Source organism: Triplophysa dalaica, chromosome 19 (assembly GCF_015846415.1).
Source record: "Triplophysa dalaica isolate WHDGS20190420 chromosome 19, ASM1584641v1, whole genome shotgun sequence".
NCBI lineage: Eukaryota > Metazoa > Chordata > Actinopteri > Cypriniformes > Nemacheilidae > Triplophysa > Triplophysa dalaica.
In genome coordinates, this window is record NC_079560.1 from 2,823,489 (window position 1) to 2,849,556 (window position 26,068).

Consider the following 26,068-nt stretch of genomic DNA (forward strand, 5'->3'; position numbering starts at 1 on the left):
AACCGGTCACGGTCCCTTCTCTCATGCTTACAGCGATTTACAGAAACACTGTTTGGGAAGTTTGGATGGCTGGCTGGTAAAGTGGCAACACTGAGAAACGAATCTCCTTAAATGTGTTGAAGAATCGGCTGTTTGAAGACGCAAAGTTCAACGCGACACGGATGCGACGGCGCGCTCCCGGGCCCTCAACACTTCTCGCCGGTTCATTTCGCAAATGCCTCTTTGTGTGGCGTCTGACTACAGATAAACATCACAGAAGTAAAGTCCCGCAGCGTGCACACGAGAGATGATGTGATAAAGCTCACCTCACGACTGGATGAAGACTTGGTAAGTTTATCCTCCGGTGTGTTACACATCCACCTTTTGAAATTCTTCAATTTTTGGAGTGTCCACATACGGGGACGGGCGCGCAATAGAAGCGTCTCGTGCACCCACTTTGCCTTCCGAGTTACCTTCGGAAATCATTTAAAGACACAGTACGGAGATACAGAAAGAAGAGATGTAACGTTTATTTAGCGATCCAGGTTAAATATGTTCACTTTCTATATGTTCGGTAGTTACGTGTGTACTATCATGTGATGGATTATGTCATTTACATAACTTATGTGGACAATACAACACGTTTAATATGATCTTAAAATCCTCGTCTGGAGGTGTAGCTATGCCTGAATACTGTTAATTAGTTTTGATAGGAATAATAGAATTGTGCTAATCAAAAGAAGCAAATAAGTGGCGAGAAAAGAATAGTGAATAACACATAAAAACAAAGAATGAGTAAGTGAACCTAAACTTTTAAATGGTAAGGCTACCTTTTTGATTGGTCGATACACACTCAAGGTGCCAAAGTTGAACATTACTTGATTTTGATTTTAAAAATAGAAAAATGTTGTCATTATTTACCCTCATTCAAATCCTGTATTTGACTCCCACTTCAGAGGAATACAAAATAAGATATTTTGAGAAATGTCAGTCTTGGTGGTTTTGTGTTCTTACAATGGAGGTCAAAGGGGTGCTGTGCTGTTTGGTTGCAGGTGTTGTTGAAAATATTTTCTATACCCATCTATACTATCTTATATGTGTAAACTTTGGTTTGAAATGACACGAGGGTGAATAAATATTCACTTTTAAGTTTCATTTTTTTTTATAATGCTCCAGGGACATCTCTCATAACTCTATATTGATTTTGAGTCTACCTTTGTTTTTTTGTTATTACATGTTTGTTTAGATTGTCTCCAATAAACCAATCCAATTATTTATAATTCACATGTTTCAGTTCCTTTGTAAAGCTGTCCGTTAAGTATATAAAAAATACTAAAATTGTTCAGTCTTGTGAAGACTAGAAGACCAGTAGAATATATGGTAGAAGAGACCGAATGGAGAATTGTTTTACTATTATGGTAATGATGAGGTTTAAAGTATTTTTGTTGTACTGTGTCTGTGTGGCAGTCTGTGGACGCACGATGGCGCTGTATACTAATGTAAGAATCAAGTCAGACTGGCTGAATACACTTTTTCTTTTTGTTGGTTTCTGAATGTTGTGCTGTGACAAGAAATCAAGAAAATGTGTGTGTGCATCACTATAACATGGGGAATGTCTATATAAGTGTGTTTAATTGTAAAGACGTGATTTTGTATGCACGTGCTGGAAGACATTTAGAGACAGAAAGGGTGTCATGATACAGAATCTGTGATTAAATTGTATTTAATTGGATCTAAAGTGGTGCTGCTTGATTTTCTCCCAAATCACTGAGATCAGACTGAATTTATTAAGCAAGCTCACATTGTTAATAGAAAATTCTGTTTTATGTGCATGTTCTGCATGTGTAAAGCGTATAAAGTTCAAAGTAGCGACTTTACTGCCTCTGCATCTCACAAACCCACATGCATCAGGTGCATTCTGTGATGCATGCATATTTATTTGAGTTGACCAAAGTGCATAAGAATAGTTGGTAGTGGTAAAATATCATTAAAATACCACATATACTAACAGACTGTAACAATTATTGCATATACAAATGATTATCAATAAAATGTACAGAACCTTATTAATACAAAAAAAATGAATTTAATGAGAAAAACACATTGTGTTAACTTTGTTCATAACTTTGACTGACTGGGGTTGTTTGGCACAGGGTTCTTTAACAGAATGCGGTCACATTCATAGATCTGTAAAAGTAATGGCTGATTTATTGTCCATTTGATCCATTAAATACATTTGAAGGTAACTTTTCAGTTTGCTTAAAATAACATCTAATCCATATAATGTCTTGTGTATCACAATGTAACAACGTGTCAGAAACTAACAGGTGTTGGTGGGGTTAATATTCACCCTGGAAAGTGCGCTTTCATTTACAAAGAACGAACTACGAGAACCGTGCCAACTAATCCACTGCAGTCACTGAATGTCAGTCAGCCGAGTGACTGAGAAGAAATGAGAGAGCCATTCTGATGAAAGATGGCACAGCATAAAGAAGTGATGAGCATTTAAATGAACAAGTTAGTATTCAGAGTGATGTGTTACGAGAGATTCGGGAAATTACACAGGAGCTGAACTTCACGCATTACTAATGATTTACTGATAATAATAATAAAAGACAGAGAGAGAGGAAGGTTTAACAAATTCAAATGAACTATAAAGCCCTAAACAAACACTGCCGGGGTTTTAGCAACTGCCCATTTCCGCTCATGAAGTATGACCTTCTGTTTTGTACCGGCAGCAGATTCATCTTGCTGATTATTGTCTTTAGATTATGGATGTTTTTTCGAGTGATTTATTGCAGGCAGGACGTCCCTGCAAACCCCTTTACAAGGGCACCTTAAACTCAGCAGAGGGTTTGTTAATATGCCTGTTGAATAAATTAATCTTTGCGTGTGTTTGACCCTGGACACACATCGACAACTTGCAGAGAAGTTTTCTTTTGTGTCCCCCAAAGTTGGTTTCATGCACACTTCACACACACACACACACACACACACACACACACACGCGCACACACACACACACGCACACACACACACACGCACACACACACACACACACACACACACACACACACACATACACACACACACACACACACACACACTTTTACTCAGTTCCCAGTTCCACACTTTTGTTAAGGCCCCCAAGAAACTGGGAAATAAATCAATGGGACTTCGCTCTGTCAAACCACAAGAATACAACACAAACCTCACAAACACTGCAGGGATTTACGGGAAGGACATCTTTGACACGGGTGGTCAGTAGGCACAAAAGTCTTGCTGAGACGCAGTTGGATGGTGGTTAGAAAGCATGTCTGTGTGACAGAGCTCAGATCAAAACACTGTAAGGTTTGGCACTGGCTTCTCGGATATTGTGTCCCTTCACAACCTGTGTGTAAGATTACACCATTGTTCTTGTTAGTATGCTTCCCCAGAAGTAAAATTGTTAGTATGCATCCCAAATATTTTAATGGATTTAATGGTTATAATGGGAATTGTATTGTTTTAATGGATCTACAAGGTCTCTGTGGGCCTCTACTGGTAATGTATTGAGCTCTAGGGTGGGATATTTTCTGGTAAATGAGAACCAATTAAACACTAATGGAATAAAACCCAAAACACACTACATAAAGACATTTTGTAATGATTTTCCATTTCCATTCAGATTCGAATTGGGTAGTCCAAAACTTCCCTGCAGTACACAATATTTAACTTTTAATTTTTAGATCAAATATAGTATTTAAATGGTTTGTTTTTTATTCAAACATGTTAAATTGGATTGTTTATGGTTAGGTTTCAACACATCATCGGTCCCCACAGTTTTACACCCAAAGTTCTCAAATGTTATGCAAATGTTTGATGAGTCACTTTGACCGAACCATAAAAGGGCTCATATGACACAGTTAAAACAAGGTTAATAAACGCTGTATTATCCACATACTGTGCACGTTTGTATCTCCTCTTTGCACCGTCTCTCTGACACGCGCAGATTTTTTACAAAGCTCATCGGTTTTAAAAATCAAAGTGTGCTATGATTGGCCAGTTAACCAGTGTGTAGTGATTGGTCGAATAGTTCAAGAGTGTGACGGAAATGTTAGGCCTCTTACAATATTTGGAGCTTCAGGTTGCAACGCAATTTTACTGACAGGTACACCCACCTTACTTGCGTATACATTTGGGAGGTCTTAGTCAAATCATATCACAACCTGATTTGTGGGGGTGTGGTTACACGAGACGTTTCAAACAGGTCTGGATGAGCATTTGCTTTTGGATAGATTGCATCTTTTGTTCCGACACTTTAATTTTTGCAATTATAACACACCAAAGACACAGAAAAACACGAATTTGCGCCATATGACCCCTATAAATCATTTGCTTTTATGTATGTGTTGCCAACAGGGGACACTGTTCTACTGTCTTTGTCCTCCATAGTGCTGGAGACACGATCATTTACATTTTAACTACACCTTACCCCCTGCAAGATAGAACAAGCCTCTTTGGTTTCGCCTATGATGTGATTATATTTCCTATTAAATTCAACATTCCATATATAAAATCCCACATTATGGGGAATGGGTGTAACGTTTTATGTTCTCTTGCAAAAACTGTCCCCGCTCCCAAAGGAAATAGAATTGAATCAGTAAAAAAGCAGCACAGAGAATAAGGTGGATGTTCCTGTGTTAATGATCGTTTATTGATGGGTTTGTTTGATCCATACTTTGCTAATCTGGGAGTCGTAAATTTGAGGTCAATTTAACTCCCCAAGGAATGAAAATTGGAGGCAGGGATACGTTGCACCTGTGTGACTAGGTCCCAATGGGACAGTACACATCATAAACAGATGGTGTGTGTGTGAGGTCGTTTTCAGGGTAACTCACCTGGCGAGTGTGAGAAAGTTATTTTAGTATAAAGTAACAGGTTTACTCACACGCATCTTTTTTTGTTATTCTTTCTAACTTCAAACAAAAAAGAAATTTCTCTTGTCATGTACTGACCCTTGTGTCATTATTCACCGACAGCCGTCCTCTCCAGCGAGCTGTTGTTGCTTCGGGTTGATAATGAAGTCAGTGAGTTGAACTTTAAATCCGGATCTGTGTGATTTATGAATCATAATTTAGAACTGGATCAATCCAATGCCACCAGTTACATTTTTCTCCTATTAAACAAATAATGCATTAAGATTGTTACACAACGCTGTCGTGTGGCTTAAACATGACATTCAATTTGCATGAACCATATGGGTCCTTTTTACAATACCTTATAGAGCTTATGCATCCATTCCTGCATGTTAAACAACATCTGTCAAGCTGGTTTTCTTTTACCAGAATTTCTTATTTGTTTAGTTCTACAGAGGAAAGTCAAAGGGTTTGGAAAGACACGAGGGCGAGTAAATGATGAGAGGATTTTCATTTATGGGGCGAATTATTTCTGTAATATTCCTTGTTTTTGAGAGCAGATGTCAGTAATGAATATTTGATGCTGCTTGTGTCGGAATATGCCATTATTGTGCCATTAAGGCCGTGTTTGTGTGTGCTTGAAATTGCTGTATACAGTATGATTAATGTTGTAACACTAAAAGCAGCACTTAGCAAGAATACACAACAATCTAAATCACCACGTATGAGAACATCTGTGTTTGTGTGTGCTTGTTTACACGCTTCAATGAAAACGCTTTAGTGTCATGTGTGGCAAAACTGCCTTAGTCTTAACCTTAAATCACTGACACATTAAAGAGACTTAATTGAATATATTTTAATTTTCCTGGTAAAGATTTTGCCTATTAGAGATTATAGAGAGAGCTAGGACCAAAACATGTTAACAACCCCCTAGTAAATACTCACACTCCCCTAACACCGTGATGAATTTTGAACCAGTCGCGTGTCCTCAGAAACCACTGTTGTGAGATTAACGCTGTCCATTTAACTTAAGTGTGATGTTGATTCACACCTCTCCATAGACTTCACCCTTCACAAAGGATTAGGAACAAAACCCACTTTCTTTCCCAAAGTAGATTTTCAGCTTCTCAAAAAGTCCACGGGAGGGTTTACTCCCCATTCTGTGAATGATTTAAAACCAGGTTCTCAGAATTCAGGAAAAATAAGTTTTTTTACCAGAAGAAGAGGCGTGGGAGATCAAGCCAACGCGGCATTTGAATCCGTTACTCCCAGAAAAAATGTAAGGCGAGTCAATTGATGGAGAAGTAAAATTGGGGCGTTTCGTACCAGAATCCAAATGGGACCTCTGTAGCAACATTTATCACGAAAATGACTTAAGTCAAATGATTTTTTACGTTGCCTTACAGAATAATTGTGGTGATTTATTCTACTTCTTTTTTATACGTTCAGATATGTCATTCTGTCAAAATCTAGTGTTTTAGAGTCACATGATCGTTAGTCATAGTGAAAAGGTCTTTCAGAACCGAAATTGATTTAAAATATCTCTGGTAAAGTGTCTGTGAAGCTGTGTGTCACTCTATGTGCGTGACATGAGCGTAAACGTCGTGAGAGATTGATGGGAGAGAAGCATCAGACTTGAGAATGCTCGGAAGAAACAAAATTCAATTACCCACCATTTAACTGCCATGATCAGACACCCAATACTGTTAAACCAGCCATAGAATCTCTCTCTCTCTCTCTCTCTCTCTCTCTCACTCACTCTCTCTCTCTCTCTCTCTCTATCTCTATCTCTATCTCTATCTCTCTCACTCACTCACTCTCTCCCTCTCACTCACTCTCTCTCTCTCTCTCTCTCTCTCTCTCTCTCTATCTCTATCTCTCTCTCTCTCTCTCTCTCTCTCACTCTCTGGTTGCTAGGAGACAGTGCACTGGCAGGTGAGTAAGGCTATATGTTCTTGAAGGCTCTTGACTTGAAGAGGAGAAGATGTTAGTCAAGTATTCCTGCATCTCCTCTTCACTGTCAGAAATCTATTGTTATATCACTGTGTGAAGAGCAGTGATCCTGCATTAATGATTTCATGTCAGAAGGCCGTCGTCACGTCCTCGCAGGGTGCCGGAGAATACGGAAAAACATTGAACGGTTATATTGAACTGAAGATACAGCTTATTAGTTTATTCCTATGAGAGACAAAAAGATATGAAACCTGTCAAAGTACTTTAATCGTGATGTGAATTTAACATTTCAAATTCTGTAATACTTCTAAGTCATTATTTGAGGTATACAATAATGTAAGTGGAATAAGGCTAGAGGTGCTTGTTCTAAACATGGTTGGACTGTATATACTGTATGTGAATAACCATTGATTTGCTATACAAGCACATGGGCACTACCCAGAGAGACACCTTTCAATGTGTTAATACACTTTGGTTTGACTTCCTGTCAGTCATGTGCCATGGCAATGTAACCACAAAAGCCCAACATCGATCTCTAGTCATTGTGGCCCCTTTGTCTCTTCTAATACCGTGATGGCCTTCCTGTTTATGAAGATGCTGTTGTGACCACTTCCTCTCAATGCTTTAAGAAAAATTCTCTTAACATGCTATACAAAAGCAGGCACACAAAATGAGAGCTCGGGTAGTGATCTCTGAAAAATGATCACGTTTTTGCATGTGGCAGACACTTTTATCTAACATGTTCTGAATTAAACCTATGACCTTTGTGGTGCTAACACAATGTGACACACTGAAATGATGTGAGTTAGTGATGACTGGTATTTTTTCCAATCTATTATGAACTCAGTTTTGAAAGATTATCGAAAATGCTATCGTCAGTTTGAAAAATAACCCTGGTGAAATCAGAGAACAGATCGAAATCTTCCTTTTCTAGGAAATACAGCAGCAGCCAAACTAGCAGTGAAAAATAACCATCTTGACATCACAGGCACTTCTTAAAGGGCAGCACTATGCTGCAGGGTCAAAACCATACAAACCACAGCTTAGTTTACTTTAAGATCACATGCCGGCAAACATTAGCAAGAGGAATGAAAACATAATATGAGAGAAGCACAGAGTCGTTTAGATGTTAGAGAGTCTTTGTGGAGGTCAGCATCAAGTTAATTAACAAAACGATAATGTGAAAAATGTATAACAGCAATGAATCATGTGTATTACGAGATACTAAATGTCTCAGGAGAAAAAAGATCACGCATTATGGGTAAAAAAAGATTTTGTTATTTTTTATTATTTTGTGATTATCACATAATAATGTGATAAATAATTATTTAATAGTTTTCAAAAATATGTTCTATCATTTTGTTGTTTAGTAGAATAAATACAGGCCTAAAAATAAATATTCTCTAAAAGTACAGAAACGCCACAGAAGACTACAAAGAACCTTTGGTGCACAAGAAAGGTAATGTGGAAGGTTCTTATTGAACCATCCAACCACACAAAACACTTGTTAGGTCCTTTTATATTTAAAAGTTCTTCTTTGCATTTAATAAAAATAAAATTGGATTTTAAAATGTAACACTAAACCAGAAATGTTAATTCTGGGTTTCATGGGCGACATTCATCATTGTTTATTGAGATTGACAAGAAAGACGAAGCCTTTGTGTCATTCAAGGAAGTCATGTCTTCTGTTGTTCTGTCTGTGTGTTCTATTGCGAGCAGGTTTGTCAATGACCTGATGATTGTTTATTTTGTCCTCAGATGTTCAGGATGAATTTTCCCCTCGTTCTGCTCTGTGGTCTCATCTTGTCCTGCTTTTGTTCCAGAGGTAAGTACCACAAGTCTAAACATCTGCTTAAAAACAACAGATTGAACACCCTCGAACCATCAACTGGCTTGCCGTTGAGCACCATACAGAAAGAGAAACATGCGCTTTGTGTTTGTTGTGTTTTTATTTTATGTTAAAACACGAAGCATTTATTTTTTAAGCTGTGTGAATTGTTGGTTGTGTTGCTGTCGTGTTGACGGTGACTTCATTTATATGCTTATCTTCAGATTATATTTAGAGTTAAACTTTCTATACACCCCCACTTAATATTCATGTTTTATTACATGTGTCATTCATAAAAATAAAAATAAATACACATTGGTCAATAGTTTTATAAATTATTTATTTAATTCTGGTCCAAGAAGAGTGTAGCAGAAAAGGATCAATCTTTTAGTTTTTTAGATTTCTATTATTTTCAGTATTTTATTATTATTTTTGTAACTCGTGTTATTGGAAATGAAGTTGACTGTAAAAATGAGTGACTTTTTCTATTTTTTGTAGTTTAAACTTTGTATCTCTTACTGATGCATTGATTCATTTTTCCTGTAAAGCTGCTTTGCACCCTTGTAAAAAGCACTATAACTGAATTGAATCATTATGTGCTTTTCCAGATATAAAACGGGCAGTTTAATATGTCACTATATTTGTTCATATTTAAGATTTGCTTTGCTATAAACTTTTAGAAAATCAACATTGGCAACAATTAAAATATTGTGTTAAAACCTTTTTTTTTCACAGTGGCAGGTTTGGATGAGAAGATATCAGTGATTCAGAGTCCAGACAACATTACTGTGAATGTAGGAGAATCTACTGAAATCACCTGCTGCTGGACTCAAATTACAAAGGAAATATCTAATGTTAAAGTTGTTTGGTTAAAAAATGACACAAAAGTTTCAGCAGAGATCCAGATATACCAAAAATCTCCATCAGAGAATTGTTCTACTCTACACATCGCACACATAAGTCCTAATGATACAGGAGAATATGTGTGTAAAGTGACCAAAGACATACCAGTACTGACTGAAGGCAGGGGAAATAAAACCATCTTACGTGTCAATAAAGAACAACATTGGAATAAGGCAACAACAACTACAGGTAAGATTCTATCTCCACATTCACTTATTTATCTATACCATTCCATTCGATTTTCTACCGCTTATCCGAACTACCTCGGGTCGCGGGGAGCCTGTGCCTATCTCAGGAGTCATCGGGCATCAAGGCTATTTATCTATACCACTAAAGAGAAATAACACCATCTTACGTGTCATTCAAATTCATGTTACTGCAGGTGAGATCACATTGTCAAACTAATTCACACAATACAATACAGTTTACGGAAATATTTTTTTCTCATTCATGTGCTCGTGTAAATTCTGACTCCCACTCCCAACACGCAAGGTTGTGCGTCGATCCCAGGGGATTGCAGATACCTATGTAAAAATGTATAGGATAAAGCAATGTAAGTCGCTTTGGATAAAAGCGTCTGCCAAATGCCTAAATGTAAATGTAATGTAATGTTATTCAACTCCATTATACCATAACAGTTAATATATTTCTTGAATATTTATTGTACAATTATTTTATTTTTTCCCTGTTTTACAGACAGTGTTCATATAATATCCTTCCCAACAGTCAGTGAGTATTCAAAGTGTTACTGCAAATGTTTTATTTATCAAACAATTGCGATCATTGATTTATTATATTCATTTCAGTATGACAATTCTTAATATGAACTGTATAGACATGTTTCTGTGCCTGACAAATCTACATGTGTAATATCTAAATATTATATTTTAAAGTTGATCGTAACGTATTGAGCATAGAGAGAATGCGAGCTGATTGGCTGACAGATTACAACTGATCTATCAGTTTGCTCCATGAGCGAATGGCTGATACATAATAGATTTAAATTTACAATCATAACAAATAAATTTGTGCATGTAAAGTTTTAGATTGAGCTGTCATCCATGTGAACTATATTTTCTTTTAGATGAAAAGCCACTTGTAATAGACAAACCGAAGACAAACCCAAAGGATGAGACTTCTTTGGATGGACATTTTGTAGATTCTTCAAATGAAAGCAGTAAGATCACATATAAATATAATGCACTTTTTATCAGCTGTCTGTCATAGGTTAATTAACTTTTTAATAAATGAATGTTTATAAACAGAACACCATAAGTGTTTAGTTCTATGTTCCGTCTGTGTTCTTTCATTCATTCATATTGTTAATTAGTTCTTTGTGTATTCATTGTGTATTTAAGCCCTGTGTTCTTTAATTGACGGTTATTGTTTTGTGTTGCCCTGTGTGTGTGGACCCTCATTTGTTTACTCCTTGGAATTATTTGGAATAACTGTGTATATTGGTTTATCCTCTTCATTGTGTACTTCGTATGCACCCCGTACCATAACAATAAGACTTCCGAGGGTTTGTAATAGTACAAGTGTCAAATGAAATTTTTTTTCTGCGCAGGTGATTTGTGGGAAATTGTGCTCATTTACATTTTCAGATGTTTGCCATTCATCAGTCTGCTAGTGGCATTCTTTTCCCTGAACAGAGACGGTAGAAGAGCCATCCCATCAAAACCAGGTTACTGTTAAACACGCCCAACACAAAACTCACTGTACATTCACACTTGAACACAATGTCCATAGATATGCTGTTTTTGGAGTGTCGTTGGTTGAACCAGCCAACAAACTCTTTGCAATTTCTGTGTACATGCTGAGATCGTGAGATCTTACTGACATTGTTTTAATCTGCAGTAGAACAACCAGAGGAAGATCTGGAATCAGGAAATAAACGCAGAAATGACGCTGAAGATGTGAAACAGGATGAGAGAGGTTCTGTGGAGGAGGAAGAGCGTGACACCACAGAAAAAGTTAAAACTGCAGAAGATGAAAAAGACAAACAGGAGGAAGAAAAAGATCCGGTTGTGCTTCTGGACACTGAAGCTGTGATGGTTATAACTGGTAACAGGGAAGAAGGTGCAGATTCTCTTGAGGGCAGTAGCATCGTTTCCGTTTTGTAGTAACTGTTTTATCAGATCTGTGATGTCACTTCCTTTGTGCTTGGCTGCAGTGTGTTTATGGGTCGCAATGCAATGGCTATCATCTTGAACTGTTGTAAATAATTTAATTTATTTAATAAAAAAGACATGACATGAACATGCATGACCCTGTTTTATTGTTGGGAGAGATCAGTGTTGCGGTCTTCAATCTTTAACATGTATATTTGTGCATTTGACTGACAGATTTATTTGAAACAACTTCAGGGTACACATTTTTTAGCATATGTCTTCATTGTGTATTCAACCCATGACCTGTGCACTTCTAACACAATGCCCTGACAGTGGAGCTACAGGAACACTGAAATGATGTTGGTCCACGATGATGTATATTTTTGAGTAAAGAAATATTGTAATATATTTTATCAAAAATGGGAACTTTAAAACGTAATATTAAAAGCTGTATTTATTCAAAATAAGAATCTGCACATTAAAAGATGTCGGAAAGAATTGTGGGTGAATAGATATTACATCAAGCAAAAGCACCTTTGACAGTGATCGTAAGGAAGTCATGTGTCTGTGTATTTATAGTGAGGTGGGTTTGCGTCTAGGCTGATAGTTTACATCGTCATCAGTTTAGTTTAGATTGGCATCAGATGATCAAGATGAAATCTTCCTCTCTTCTTATCTATGGTCTCATATTGTCCATACTTTGTTCCAGAGGTAAGTGCCAATAAAACGTTAACACATGCTTAATGTTTTATTTTTTTTATTAATTTAATAAAGTAGGCTAATTGTATATGGAAACATTGTTGTTTTACCATATAACATGTGTTTTTCAAACAATTGTCATCTCTGACTCTTTAAGTTCACTTTTTATCTCTTAATAAATGTATGTTTAATGACCGCTTCTTAGAGTACAATACACTCCCGGCCTATATGTTGTATGATTTGTTCATATTTTATCTCTCAGTTCTGCTTTGCTATAAACATTTACGAAATCAACAATGGCAAAAAAATGTAATGTGTTTAATTGTTTTTTTCAGTGGCAGGTTTGGATGAGAAGATATCAGTGATTCAGAGTCCAGACAACATTACTGTGAATGAGGGAGAATCTGCTGAAATCACCTGCTGCTGGACTCAAAATAAAATATCTATCGTTAAAGTTGTTTGGTTAAAAAATGACACAAAAGTTACAGCAGAAAACCTTCTGAATCAAACGTCTCCATCACAGAATTGTTCTACTCTACACATTGCAAACATTACTTCTAAAGATGCAGGAGAATATGTGTGTAAAGTGAACAAAGACATACCAGTACTGACTGAAGACAGGGGAAATAAAACCATCTTGCGTGTCAATAAAGAACAACAATGGACTAAGGCAACAACAACTAAAGGTAAGATTCTATCTCCACATTCACTTATTTATCTATACCACTAAAGAGAAATAACACCATCTTACGTGTCATTCAAATTCATGTCACTGCAGGTGAGATCACATTGTCAAACTAATTCACACAATACAATACAGTTTACTGAAATATTGTAATTTTTTTCATGTAAATTCTGACTCCCACTCAGTGGTCCCAGTAAACATCTGCGTCCCAACATCCAGAGAGTACTAATTTACTGTTATGCATTTGGCAGATGCACATTTCAATGTTTACTGACAAGATCTTGATGTTTTACCCATTGTTGCATGATTTGGTACTGATTTGGTACATACATTCAGGCATGTTTCTGCACAAATTGACAAAAATTACATTCAAAGGGTAAAATATAAATATTATATTAAGTGCTGGAAGTGGATTCACTAGTGGGACCTTTTTAAACCATAGATGCAGACAACGTCACTTTATTTCTGAAGTGCATTGCGTTTTGCATCATTAAATGGATAAAGGATGGGTGTCCTCTATATTCTGAGATGGAACTCCATCCCCCTTTATAATTCACTCCCTCGTTCCCTCCATTTCCAGTCCTCCATTTTTTAAATTATATGTAAACGTTGATTTTAACGTACATTAAGGTTGCGTTCACATGTGCCATGTTTGGTTCGATTAAAACAAATTCTGATGCGATTACTCTGTTTTTGCGGTTTATTTGTGGAAGTGGGAACTCTGCCACCCGAACACTGCGGCGTAACAAACAAGCGGGCCGAGACCACTGAAAAGATAGGTCTTGATCCACTTTCAAGCGAACTCGATTGAAATATGAACGCAACACAGACCAAAGGCATCAAACAAACCAAAAACAGGAAGTGATAACAACATACGACCCGAAAATCAAGTGAACGGTGTTTATTAGACCTGGCCGTTTTGATTCCTTTAAACACTTCATAGAGGTCTTCACGAGTTACCTGCTTGCTAAAAATACACTCATATGCGCAGGCATACACTGAGCATGTATAACCCAGCACACTGCATTGTTTTGGATGTCCGTTAAGTTCCGTTTCAAAACATAAATCATAAAAGCTGTCCAATCACTTTGCGACTTTACACGTAAGCTGTTAGGTTCGATAGTTTTATGTTCGCTGTTAACATGCCAGTCTGAATGCAGAGCGGACCAGGACTAAATAATTTTTTTCTTTTTGGTCCAGACAAAAATAACCGAGTTACAAATGTGAACGCACCCTAAGAATAGTACGCATGTCAGCTGATTGAGAAGAGAAGCTATCAGTTCGCTTTGTGAGTGTGTAAGGCGATTGGCTGGCAAAATGAAATCAAAACCAGTATTTTATTAATGCATGTGCAAACATGCATCTTCAAGTATCAATGTGATTTACTGAAAAACATGAAGCTGGTTTGAATTCTAGGAAAATCATCACTGAATAATCTTAAATGAATTGATCTTTTGATTGATATTATAATAACATATAATTAAGGGTTTGTCTTATTATCCTAAAGTTTTGACACATAATTTAAGGTAATATCCCCTTAGATTGTGAATATATAAAGATTTAAGATAGGCCTACGTTTTTACTCCATGAATGATTTGTGGAACATTTACATCTGATGGTGGCATTCTTACATCCAAATAGAGATGACAAATCCATAAATGACAGCGTAGGTGAAGAGGAAGATAGTGACACCACAGAGGAAATACAAGATTGGAGAGGAAACAGAAGACATAAAAGCCAAACAAGAGGCAGAAAAAGATCCATTTATACTTCTGGACACTGAAGATTTGATGGTTGTAACATTTAACAGTGAAGAAGTTGCAGCTTGAAGGTTGTAGCATTGTTTCAGCTCTGTGACACAGATCAGCTTATCAGATCTGTGATGTCACTTCCTGTATGCTCTGTTGCAGTTCGATGCGGTTTGTAAAGCAAAGGCTATGTTATACTGAAACAGATTGTTTAAATAATAATGTTAATTGTTAATATTTATAATAATAAAACTATAACTTTCAAATCTGTTTGTTGTGTGTTTATGGTGTATGTGACTGTGTCCGGGGGCGGAGGAAAGTGTAAGTGTTGTGGTAGACTCAGAGCGCCGCTGTGAAAAAATTAGTTGAGGACGGGGGGGTCAGAGGAAAGCTGAGGTTGTGTCATACGTGAAACAGTAAAGCAAAGTTCACACAATGAACCGACACACAGAAATGAAGTGTTCCTCCAAACTCATATGTGGGCTTCTTATGTCATGGCTTTGTTTTAGAGGTAAGAAAAAACTTCAGAGATAATATAAGATATTTGAGATAATAATACAGGATTAGTATCAAATGATTCTTCCTATGTTCGGAGATTTTTGTCATGTTTTGTTAATGAATGCTACTAATAGTTGTCATATGTATATATATATTTAAAGTGACATCATCATTTGCGCGAATGTTGTTTCGCTCATTGTTCATGTTAATGTTTTTATTGTTTTCATAACGTCTATACAGAATAATTAGCTTTATTTTGTACTTTATTAAAAAATGTCACCAGCTTTTGTATAGATACACCGATACTTAAGAATATTTGGGGGCAACATAAAAAAAGCATTGTTAAATGTTTATCATGTGAAGTATAAACAATTAAATGTCTTGCATTGTACATCAAGCAGAAAATAAAATGGCAAAATAATATTTTTAAGATGTTTAACACTCACTTTAGGAAAATCAGGATAACCTTTGGCTCAATTAAGTAATCTTGATCTATATGCCTATAATATTATTTTATATGATTTCAAAGATGTCAAGTTGATGTCACGACGAACTCAGATGTACATTCCCGCTGAATGAACAATAGGAACCATCACAGAAATTGTTAATTTTCCAACATTTGACCAATTAAATACATCACATACCAGTAGACAACATTGTAGTTTCCATTAAAACCAATACAGTTCATATTTAACCATTAAATCCATTAAATATACGGTTGTGTTAAAGGCAGGGTTCTGTTGTCCAAACCTCAGAGAAAACTAATATAAAAAATCTATTCCCACGATATTCCAAGTTCCAACGTGCATGGATGGAAAAATTCCAATTGTATATATATAATTGTGTATAAATGTTAATTTTCAATTTATACATCATGTATCAACATTTCTAAATTGTTGCTATTCTAATGTGTGTTAAAGCCAGTTTGCGTAACATGTAATCTGCAGAAATTATAGAATCACATCACTACAAATTCAAATTTGACAATATGAGTATTATAGAGAAGATATTTTTTCATGATATTTTTAACACACCTGGATTATGACGCTGTCTCTAAATAAGCTACAAACCACATGTGTGTTATTGTGTGTTTTCAGTGGCAGGTTTGGATGAGAAGATATCTGTGATTCAGAGTCCAGACAACATTACTGTGAATGTAGGAGAATCTACTGAAATCACCTGCTGCTGGACTCAAATTACAAAGGAAATATCTAATGTTAAAGTTGTTTGGTTAAAAAATGACACAAAAGTTTCAGCAGAGATCCAGATATACCAAAAATCTCCATCACAGAATTGTTCTACTCTACACATCGCACACATAAAACCTAATGATACAGGAGAATATGTGTGTAAAGTGACCAAAGACATACCAGTACTGACTGAAGGCAGTGGAAATAAAACCATCTTACGTGTCAATAAAGAACAACATTGGAATAAGGCAACAACAACTACAGGTGGGATTTTTCCTCTACACTCAATTACTAGTACCATATGAAGTCATACAATATATTTTCAGTCATCCTATCAGATGTCTAATTTACTTATTTACGTGAAACAGGTAAAGCTGGATTGGCTGAATCAAATTCTAAATCAAATTCCACCACGTCAGCAGGCACGGAGACATCTTCACATTTGATCCTGTATTTGTCTCTGGCTGCTGTTTTTGGCCTGCTGACCATCTGCTTGGTTTTTACTCTGTGTAGAATGAGAAACTACTGTAAAAATACAGGTACGCTTCATTTAAAATCTGAGACACAAACACAATCCAGGATAAGCCTATCAAGTGTGTGATGAATGTTTACAACATTGCTTTATCTCAACAGGTTTGTTATCTATTTATGTATCTGTACACTTTGAAAAAAGTTTGGGTTAATTCAACCCAGCATTGGCTCATAAAACATTGGTAAAACCAACCTAGGGTTGGTTAAATTAAAACCCAATGGTTGGGTTTGTCCGTTTTTGACCCAATGCTGGGTTGAGTTGAACCAACATTTTTTTAGGTGTAAATATACAGGGTGTCCATTATTATTTGTTTAAAAGTGTTTTCAGGCAGACCAAACATCAGCACAGAAAATACAAGACACTCTAAAAAAACTCACTTTTTGACTTACAGTGCATGATGCAATTGCAAGTAACTTTTGAAGCCCTCTTGGAAATGTTTCTGTGTGAGCAGTCTTTAATGTCTAAACTTGTCAGATATTGAAGGTGTGTGGCCCCCTGCACAGGAAGAACAAACACACACGGGCTCTTCAGAATCAGACCTGTCAGCAACAATCACTCTCCTAACATAACTGTAACCTGCATGAAGTTACTTCTGTTAGTAAATTAATCAAAAGAGATCAACAGGCGTCAGAGAGTTTTCCTTTTAAAAACATGTTGTTTTTGAATGTTGTGTGTAAGGTCATAGTATCAGACAGATATACCCAAGAAACACACAAATGCCTTAAATCCCTGTGTTGGCTTCTCTACAGAGCGAGTGGTGATTCGCCAGACGCCACACAATGAAGGGGAGGAGCATGAAAACCACGAGGAGGAGGAGCTTAGCTCAGGTTCATCGAGAGGGTCCGTCCAATGGGTAAGTGCCATCTCTCATGAACACGCTCAGGCATGTGAACTACAAAGTAAAAATGCAAACACAATAAAAGAAATCCCAATGATATTGATAGAGTTATAGTTGAAGTTTGGACTGTGCTATTCTATTACATTTAGAATCATTAAAATGAATCTTTATAGTTATCGCGGTTGTCTTTAGCGTGAACGGATCATAAAATTATAATAATAATATTTAATGCCCCTCTTTACTTTACTGACATGATGTCATTATGTACAATATCTGAGCAACCTTTGAAATTCCAGCATGAGATTCTGACTTCATTGATGCGGTTTCATGCCACGCTTTCTTTCTTATTCGTGCTTTTATGTGACATCTCGAAATTCCCACGCAATTCTGATGAAACCATTTCATTACAACATTATAATAACATATTTCAGATGATAAGAGTTTGATTGAAGTTCTCTCTCTCTTTACAGTATCAAGTTCCTGTTTACTGGTCTTACTTCGATGTACAGAGCGCTCAAGACCAATGACAACCATAAAAGTGCTTTAAATCATTGACTTGTATATTATCTTTCTTTCTCCCTCCGGCAGTCATGAGAGATTCTTTGTAAATAGTTTAAACTACAGAGCAAAAATACCGTGTAAATGTTTGAACTCATAGATTTGAATCTCATTGCATGTACAACTCATATGTTTTATTAGTTCTTTTAAATTATCAGTCAAACATTTATGTTGACTGAAAAAGACATTTCAAGGTGAAGTTACAGACACAAATCAGCAATGCAACTGCGTGCAACACACACACAGATTATTTTCTCTATCAGTTTTAAAAAAATTTTTTTTGCACATATAAAGCTATGAGTTATTTTTTTATATTTCTAAAACGTATGTGATTAACTCATCTATTTTGTGGTTGATTTTGACATTTACAATAAAAGTCTGTTAAAGCATGAGGTTGTTGTCGCCGAGATAAAGACGTAGAGACGCTGCAGGTGGAAACTCTGGGGGTCTTTAGGTCAGTGACAGGAAATGGAAATTGCAGCGCGGCTGGTTTCTCTCAACACGTTGCACTTCTTTGCAACACAATGTACAAACAGAGCAATGCATTAAAGTACAGCACAAAAAAGTAGATCTGAATCTTACAGAATAAATGTGTATATTGTTCACAAATGTTTTGTGAGCAAATACAAACAGACTAAAAAAATAAAGCCCCCCACAGATGCAGGATGTCATTTCTCACTTTTAAAATGTTGTGCTGTACGTATATGATCTGTATTATGAAGTTGTTGTGTTTTACATCAGAGTATATGTGAATGACCCTGCAGACCACCTTTTAATATCATTCAGGTGTGAACTTCTTTCAAAGTGACAAAAAAGTGTCAGACTGAAATTTATTGTATATTCACTAAATAAAAACACTCTGTAAGTCAATAAGTTTATCTATCATTGTCAGTTTATCCGTGTCCTCTGTGATAAAGGACGCCTGCATATTGATTGTGTGTCTTCACAGGGTTTAATAATAAATGTGTCTCTCACCCCATCATTTGTCACTCAGACTCAGACAGGAGCACAAAACAGACACGCTCAATAAACTGCATTATGTCAACCTGACAAATGTTTGTGTATTGTAATTCTGCGCTTACGTTTTATTTGTCAGAGTTTTAATTCAATGTTTGTCTTATTTTATACATATGCACACACATATTCACACATTTCTCTTTTCTTCTCATAATCATATTTTCTAATGTTTTTGTGTTGTTTTTGACAGCTGGAGATGTCTGCTTTCTGCTGTCAGATAATTCATATTAATGTGTGTTGGGGACAGCTGGGAATCGCAGTTGTGTCGGGAGCCCGCTTGGGATCATTTTTGTGTGTTTGTGAAATGAAAAGTGTACATTCCAAAACAAATTGGAACAAATTTTAAATTTTAAGATCTTGGTGATGGCCAGGAAAAGATGAAGTTCATTTTGAACATTTTGAGATTCTACGATTGTGTGAATTGTAGAAAATGATATTCTTCAACAACATATAAATTGTGTACTTTGTCGTAACCTCAGATTTATGAATAACACCCTTGTCCAGTTAATTCACTTGTTTAACATTGCAAAAATGATTCTGGACTCAGAAGTAACAGAGCTGGTTGAGTAGAGCCTTTGTGAGCTTTGTTAGCTTTCCTAAATTTCGGTATTTCTAAATTGGACTTTTGGCACCTCCTGGGCCTTATGACTCCTTGTGTGACAACATGCCCCAGTCTCAAATAAAATATATGGCAACATAACTGTATATTGTCACATATTCTATACGATTAAGTCCAAACAAGACTGTAGTAAGACCATCAGGGAATATAAGAGAATATTATTAGGCACGGATCTCACAGGGAATGCTTGTGTACTGGAGCGCTGCTGTCTCTGGGAGACCTGATAGTCCTCTAATAGGACTGTTTTCTCTTTGAATTGCCCGAAATTACACAGAAATGGTCTTTCTCTCTTTTTCTTACTACTGCTGTCTTCATTAAGTACACGGTGAGCTCTCTCTTTCTCAGGCACGCATGCTCACACAAATGGGATGTCACACTATATTTCTCTCTCCATTCATCTCATCTTCAACCTCACCTGCTACCAGTTGCAACCCCTTTTTTCCCTTGTCTCTGATGTGGGTCTAAACGCTCAACGCAGACACACACACAAACACACACACAATCTATCTATTTTAATTGACCGTATCCTACAGCTTTGTAGCATTAAATGTTTTCCCCTGAAGTCCACTTATAATGCCAGCCATGCTCAAAAATGGTTTGTCATTGAAAAAATATGGACAATTAAAATCTTTTGTAGCACAATCTTCCCTCTGACTCTTGGGTACACATTGTACAAAAATAACAAACCACATAATCTTTATCAGTTCTGATTAAATTGTGGTTGGCACAACAGTGCTGTGGCCCTTGTGAGTAGCCATCGTGTCACTTCTTGTTTGGATGGTTTCGAGTGTTACACGCCCCTCAAGCACAACCCGGGTATAAGAACCTCTGGTAATTTGCACCTAATATTCTGCCCTTTTTCCATAACTTTATTTGCTCTTATTTAGTTTCCGGCAGTGTTTGTGTGATGCACACTGCCCAAAGGCAGGTTGAGATTCAAGGTATCTGACTCTCCAGCATCTGCAGCTCAAAAGGCCCAGAAAGTTGTGAGAGTGGTTAAGGGTGGAAGTGCAAAAGATAGACGGGAAACCCCAAACCGCTCACTGAGTTCAGTTCCTTTTTATTCACCTCTACACTTAGATGTTCAGAAGGGAGATTAACTGACTGTTTTTTGACTTGTGACATTACTATATTATGGGATTCAAAAGTTTTAAAGATGAATACAAATATTTTTGCTTGCACTTTATAGTAATGTCTCATTTTGTTTGCATTGGTTATAGCTCCAGTGTGTAATATTTTGGAGGATCTATTGACAGAAATGCAAAATAATATACATAACTATGTCTTCAGAGGTGCATTAAGACCGTACATAATAAAGTTGTTTTTATTACCTTAGAATGAGCTATTTCTATCTATATACACCACGGGCCGCCTTTCATGGAATTTACCATCCTTCTACCACCCGTTCTCATCGATCTGTGTATAAACATAAATATACAATATCGTTGGAATGTTGTGTAATTTGTGCGTTCAATTTCGCGGACATATGATATGCCAATGCTTGCGTGCACTTCGGTGGAGAGCAGCCTTTTTGAAACATACATGAAGAGGAAACACTGAAAGTTTAAAATAATACCTTTATGTTTAGGTTAAGGGTTCGGTAATGGTGGAGGTTAATAGCCGGGGTGGACTGAGGCTAAAAAGTGGCCCTGGACTTCTTCACCAGGACTAGCCAACAACACCAGGCTGTCAACATAATACACCAGGTTATTGATGACACAACAATTAAGAAACAAATGAGCTTTTAAAGACACATTGCAAAGCCAATAAAACAACAAAGATTAAACAGTAATGGCCAGATCAGTCTAAGCAACAAACAGACATCAGAATTATGTAAAAGCCTGCCTAAACATGTCAATATAGTGTAAGGTGATGTATTTTAAATGACACTTTATGGACCATGATAAGTAACACATCTGAGTTAAAGATTCAAGTTTTACCCTGTCTTAGGGTAAAGCTGTCGGTTATATTTTTAGGCATGTTACAGTAAGTCGAATGCACGTTAAACATCTTACATTATGTGACAAACCACCGAATATTTCATTTCAAAAATATCTTTAATTATAATTTTTCACGAAAGCAAGCTTGCGTCTCTAAAATCTTGCCGTTTTTCATTTTTAAACAGTTGGCTTGTTATGTTCGACTTCCCATATCTCACAACTTCACAATCATTAAACTGAATTCGCACATGGTTTCCATAAGTGCCCGCCTAACGAATTTCTGTCTTCAAGTCTTCAATTGGCTGAAACGTCTGTCTTGTTCAGTTTGATTGGTTTAAGCTCTGATTGGCTAGGATTAAATTTGGCAACGTATGCACGCACAATTGAACTCTGGCATACGTATTACACGATATTGCAACATTACGTGTTATACGCAATTGATGAGAATGGGTTCTTACTACAGTGACCCTAAACAGACAAACTGCTCTGCAGAGCTTGTCTTGCGAAAACGTTATCTCCACCGGCAAAGAAGTGAAAACATGACGCCATCTGATTCTGAGTCCTGTGTCAGCCACCTTAGTGCTTCAAAAGTGAGGGGTGGGGTGCCATTGGTTGCAATTCCCAGCTTTACCGTTAGTTGGCGCTAAATTATATTCACACAACCTTTAAAATATTTGAAAGTATTACAGCAGACATTTATTTGCAGACCTGCCTCATATCTAATCTGTGTACTTTAAACTTGCGAACATGATAAGCTATACATAATAAAAGACCTACAGTCTTGCACACATGTAGATGTATAGACAATGCCCCAGAAAATAATTTTAAAAACAAACATTTGTTAAAGGTTGACAGCATTGAGATGGAGACAGACCAGTCAGCTGTGATAACCGAACAAAATATTTTAAGTGACGTGAAGGACGGGCGACATGAACGGCAGTGACATTGAGATCTGTCTTTGTTAATCTGAACCCTGCAGAGTGTTGTCTGTTTGTATATTGGTTCCTTACATGCATCATTTAAAAGCACAATGCTTTCACTATGTGTGTGTGTGCGTGTAGTAGTGGCCTCATGAAAAATTCATACATTTTCCAATAGGATTAAAAGTATAAAGTACAAAAACATGAAATGCAGGAACAGCGAGATACAAATAAATCTTTCTGAAGTGACAGAGAGAAATGTGTGTGCCGTGTAATTTCACAGAGAGGTGTGTCTGTGTACTGTTTGAGATTGCATTAGTCTGAAGAGACGTCTTTCTGTTTATTTTGGTAATGAAATGTTGTAAGTGGGCGCAGAAAACAAAACAAAAGGTGAGAGTATAACTGTTTGTGTCTAGGAATACATCACCAGCTACATCAAAGAAATAAACCAATTGAGACTTTGTGATACTGTGGTAAAACTATGTTGTTATACACAATGCGAAGCGAAACAGCAACAATATAATAAAACACATCAATTTTCAAAGAAGGCTGTTTTATTATTAATAATAATAACAATTAACAAGGATGCCAACATAGAATTTAACCCTAGACTTAGTCATTTGAAGCAACTTATGAAAATAAGGGAAATGATAGGCACTAGCATGTGTGTGTCTATCAGCAGTATACAAAAGTTTAAAAAATGGTCTCATCTTTTACATTTTAGAGCAGATGTGATCAAACCCTTGTGAAGAAGAGTTTTTTTTAAACCCTTGTTTTATGGTCAGACTGGTCCATTTTTTAATGATGTGATATAATGTTCTATTCACATGTTTTTGTGTGCAGGACAGCGGATGAAAAAAAAAGCTCAAGAGATAAACACAGGGGTAAAATGACAGAATTCAGAAAATGTATTTGAAGTAAAGTTTTGAGAGCGGATTCTTTCTTTCTCTCTTTCGGCATCTTTTTTTTGTCTTATATCAGAGCAGACGGGATAAACTAACATCGACTGTCAGACTTCACGTGCTTTGACAGTCACAGCTCATCATTAACATTGTGTCGTCTAAACTCAGCCTCTGCTGTCTGTCCAAAATCAGATCAAAAGAGAAATATATGAAGTTTTTTCGGATGATTTTGAGTGACCCCATTACCTCTATTATTCTGATGTAAGATTGTAATGTTTGACCTCATGGAAAGCCGAAAGTCCCAATGTTACCTGCCCCGTCACCGCACAAAATATTGACCAGCTTGCTTCAGACGTTCCTTAAAGAGACAGGGAACCTTTAGAGATGTTGCAAATATTACAAAAGACAGTAGAAATTGCAAATAATCTCCCTCACTGGGTATTATTTGGTCACTTTTAACTCCAACAGCGATACTTCACCGGAAGAAGAGCTGAATTGTTTCTTTGCTCGGTTCGAGGAGAACTTTTATCTCACCTTCACCTCTACCTGGGTTGGTTATCCAGCCACTTGTTGTACAGGAAAATGTTGTGAGGCAATTGTTTTGAACAGTAAACTTGAGAAAGGCTACTGGACCGGATGGAGTACATGGCATGGTGCTAAGGGCCCGTGCGTATCAACAGCTGCTGTCTTCACAAACATCCTCAATCGGTCTCTTGGACTACTATCCCTGTTGCAAAAAAGTCTGACAGTCTGAGTCGCTCTTACTCCAGTTGTTATGAAATGTTTTGAGAGGCTAGTATTGAGGGATATTAAAACTAACCTCTCTCCTGCATTTGACATTGACATCAATTTGCTTATATGTCAAATAGATCCACGGAAGATGAAATCATCACATAGCACTGGTCCATCTGGAACAAAGATGGATTTACTGCATATATACGCCTGCTTTTCATTGACTATAGCTCTGCTTTTAATACCACATTACCGAACTTGCAGATTAAGAAGTAAAATACTTGAACTTAACTTAGAAAGAAAAGTATATGAAGTAAACTTTAGATGTAAAGTGTACTTTATGCACCAAGGTGTCAACAAGCTTTCTTCAAATACATTGTTCTTCTTAGCCTCAATGACATAAAAAACAAGATTATCTAAACCGGAATGGAAAAACCATAATGCCATTGTACAGACCACACTGCGTGTGTCATTAAATAGCTTAAACACAAAAGAGAATATGACTTCCAGTATAATAAGACGTGATCATTTTAGCTTCTGTAAACCAAACAGATATTTCGTCACGAGGAAATCTTGAAGCAAAAGTTCTTGTGAGCTCTGTATATCCAACACCACAGAGATGTTTATCACACACGTATGTGCCCACGACACGCATTCTCTCTCTCACACACACGCGCGCAAGCGCACACACACACACAAGTTCATGTGCTTTTTTGTCTCCATTGGAAATATGTTTCCAGCAGCATGAATAATACATGAGTCTCTCTCTCCCTCTCTGTTGATTCTAGACAGATAGTGAGCAACAGCAACCAACACACACAGACGAGACACTGATGGCAGGTGTGTGTGTCTGCGTGTTCTCATCATACTACGGTTTGACAACTGTTGTGTCACATGCTGCTGACTTTCTGTCCCCTCAGGAAGTGCCTCTTCACCTTAATGAGCATTCAGCAACCAAACCATAAATATCACAGCGAGAAAGAGAGTGAACTGAATCAATCTACACTCTTAAACGCAAGCGTACTTAAGAGGGTTCTGTGCATTTTTGCATAAGGTTCTTCAAAGAACCATTTATTTCTTACTGTATCTTTTTATCTTTTATTGGATTTTGTTAAGCTCTCATTTATTTTGCTTGTGTATTAAATATGAGGTTGAAAGAACATCCACTAACCCCTAACAAATTTACATTTTTCTTGAGTGACTTTAATTTGCTTTTAATGTCAAATGCTGTGATATAGTAGATATTTCTTAAAATATAGTGGCCAGACGTTAAACATTATACCACATATATCACTTGCACACACTCGGTCTGCCCAATTATTACTTTAAAGTGGAAAAAAACACATTGCTTCCTAGCAGACATCATGCTGACCCAGTTAAAAGTGTGTGTGTTTTACCTGAAAAGCTACGAAAGACGTAAATATTTACCGACCCTCTTAGACCAATTACCATAAATAAGCTCGATCCTCAAGTCTGTGTTTGTTTTTGAAATTCCTTCATAATTTATAGATATTTTAA

The 26,068-nt window shown here is 36.7% G+C and overlaps 2 protein-coding genes across 5 annotated transcripts; both read left to right on the top strand.

Moving 5' to 3' along the window:
* The first annotated feature begins 196 nt into the window (after window positions 1–196).
* LOC130407631 (uncharacterized) lies at window positions 197–11,839 on the top strand. 3 transcript variants are annotated; one of them, XM_056730719.1, is made up of 8 exons: window positions 7,750–8,091; window positions 8,201–8,289; window positions 8,589–8,655; window positions 9,394–9,750; window positions 10,258–10,290; window positions 10,646–10,738; window positions 11,129–11,245; window positions 11,419–11,839. In XM_056730719.1, exons 3-8 carry the CDS (start codon window positions 8,589–8,591, stop codon window positions 11,682–11,684), a joined length of 933 nt encoding a protein of 310 aa, XP_056586697.1. In that variant the 5' UTR covers window positions 7,750–8,091; window positions 8,201–8,289; the 3' UTR covers window positions 11,685–11,839. The 3 variants fall into 3 exon arrangements, with proteins under 3 accessions (XP_056586696.1, XP_056586697.1, XP_056586695.1); XM_056730717.1 differs by having other exon boundaries at window positions 8,246–8,289; XM_056730718.1 differs by lacking the exons at window positions 7,750–8,091; window positions 8,201–8,289 and adding an exon at window positions 197–327.
* A 165-nt stretch (window positions 11,840–12,004) lies between these two features.
* LOC130407630 (titin-like) lies at window positions 12,005–19,298 on the top strand. 2 transcript variants are annotated; one of them, XM_056730715.1, is made up of 6 exons: window positions 12,005–12,383; window positions 12,707–13,057; window positions 16,400–16,756; window positions 16,861–17,031; window positions 17,774–17,877; window positions 18,333–19,298. In XM_056730715.1, exons 1-6 carry the CDS (start codon window positions 12,317–12,319, stop codon window positions 18,387–18,389), a joined length of 1,107 nt encoding a protein of 368 aa, XP_056586693.1. In that variant the 5' UTR covers window positions 12,005–12,316; the 3' UTR covers window positions 18,390–19,298. The 2 variants fall into 2 exon arrangements, with proteins under 2 accessions (XP_056586693.1, XP_056586694.1); XM_056730716.1 differs by lacking the exons at window positions 12,005–12,383; window positions 12,707–13,057 and adding an exon at window positions 15,180–15,315.
* Window positions 19,299–26,068: the final 6,770 nt, after the last annotated feature.

What these genes read in the sequence shown, in the direction of transcription:
- LOC130407631 (XM_056730717.1), top strand. Translation starts at nt 8,031, where the DNA reads ATGAATCATGTGTATTACGAGATACTAAATGTCTCAGGAGAAAAAAGA. An exon ending in AGATTCTTCAAATGAAAGCA is followed by an intron (nt 10,739 to 11,128) that starts GTAAGATCACAT and finishes TTTTCTGCGCAG; the next exon opens with GTGATTTGTGGGAAATTGTG. An exon ending in AGCCATCCCATCAAAACCAG is followed by an intron (nt 11,246 to 11,418) that starts GTTACTGTTAAA and finishes TTTAATCTGCAG; the next exon opens with TAGAACAACCAGAGGAAGAT.
- LOC130407630 (XM_056730715.1), top strand. Translation starts at nt 12,317, where the DNA reads ATGATCAAGATGAAATCTTCCTCTCTTCTTATCTATGGTCTCATATTG. An exon ending in TAAGGCAACAACAACTACAG is followed by an intron (nt 16,757 to 16,860) that starts GTGGGATTTTTC and finishes TACGTGAAACAG; the next exon opens with GTAAAGCTGGATTGGCTGAA. An exon ending in AAACTACTGTAAAAATACAG is followed by an intron (nt 17,032 to 17,773) that starts GTACGCTTCATT and finishes GCTTCTCTACAG; the next exon opens with AGCGAGTGGTGATTCGCCAG.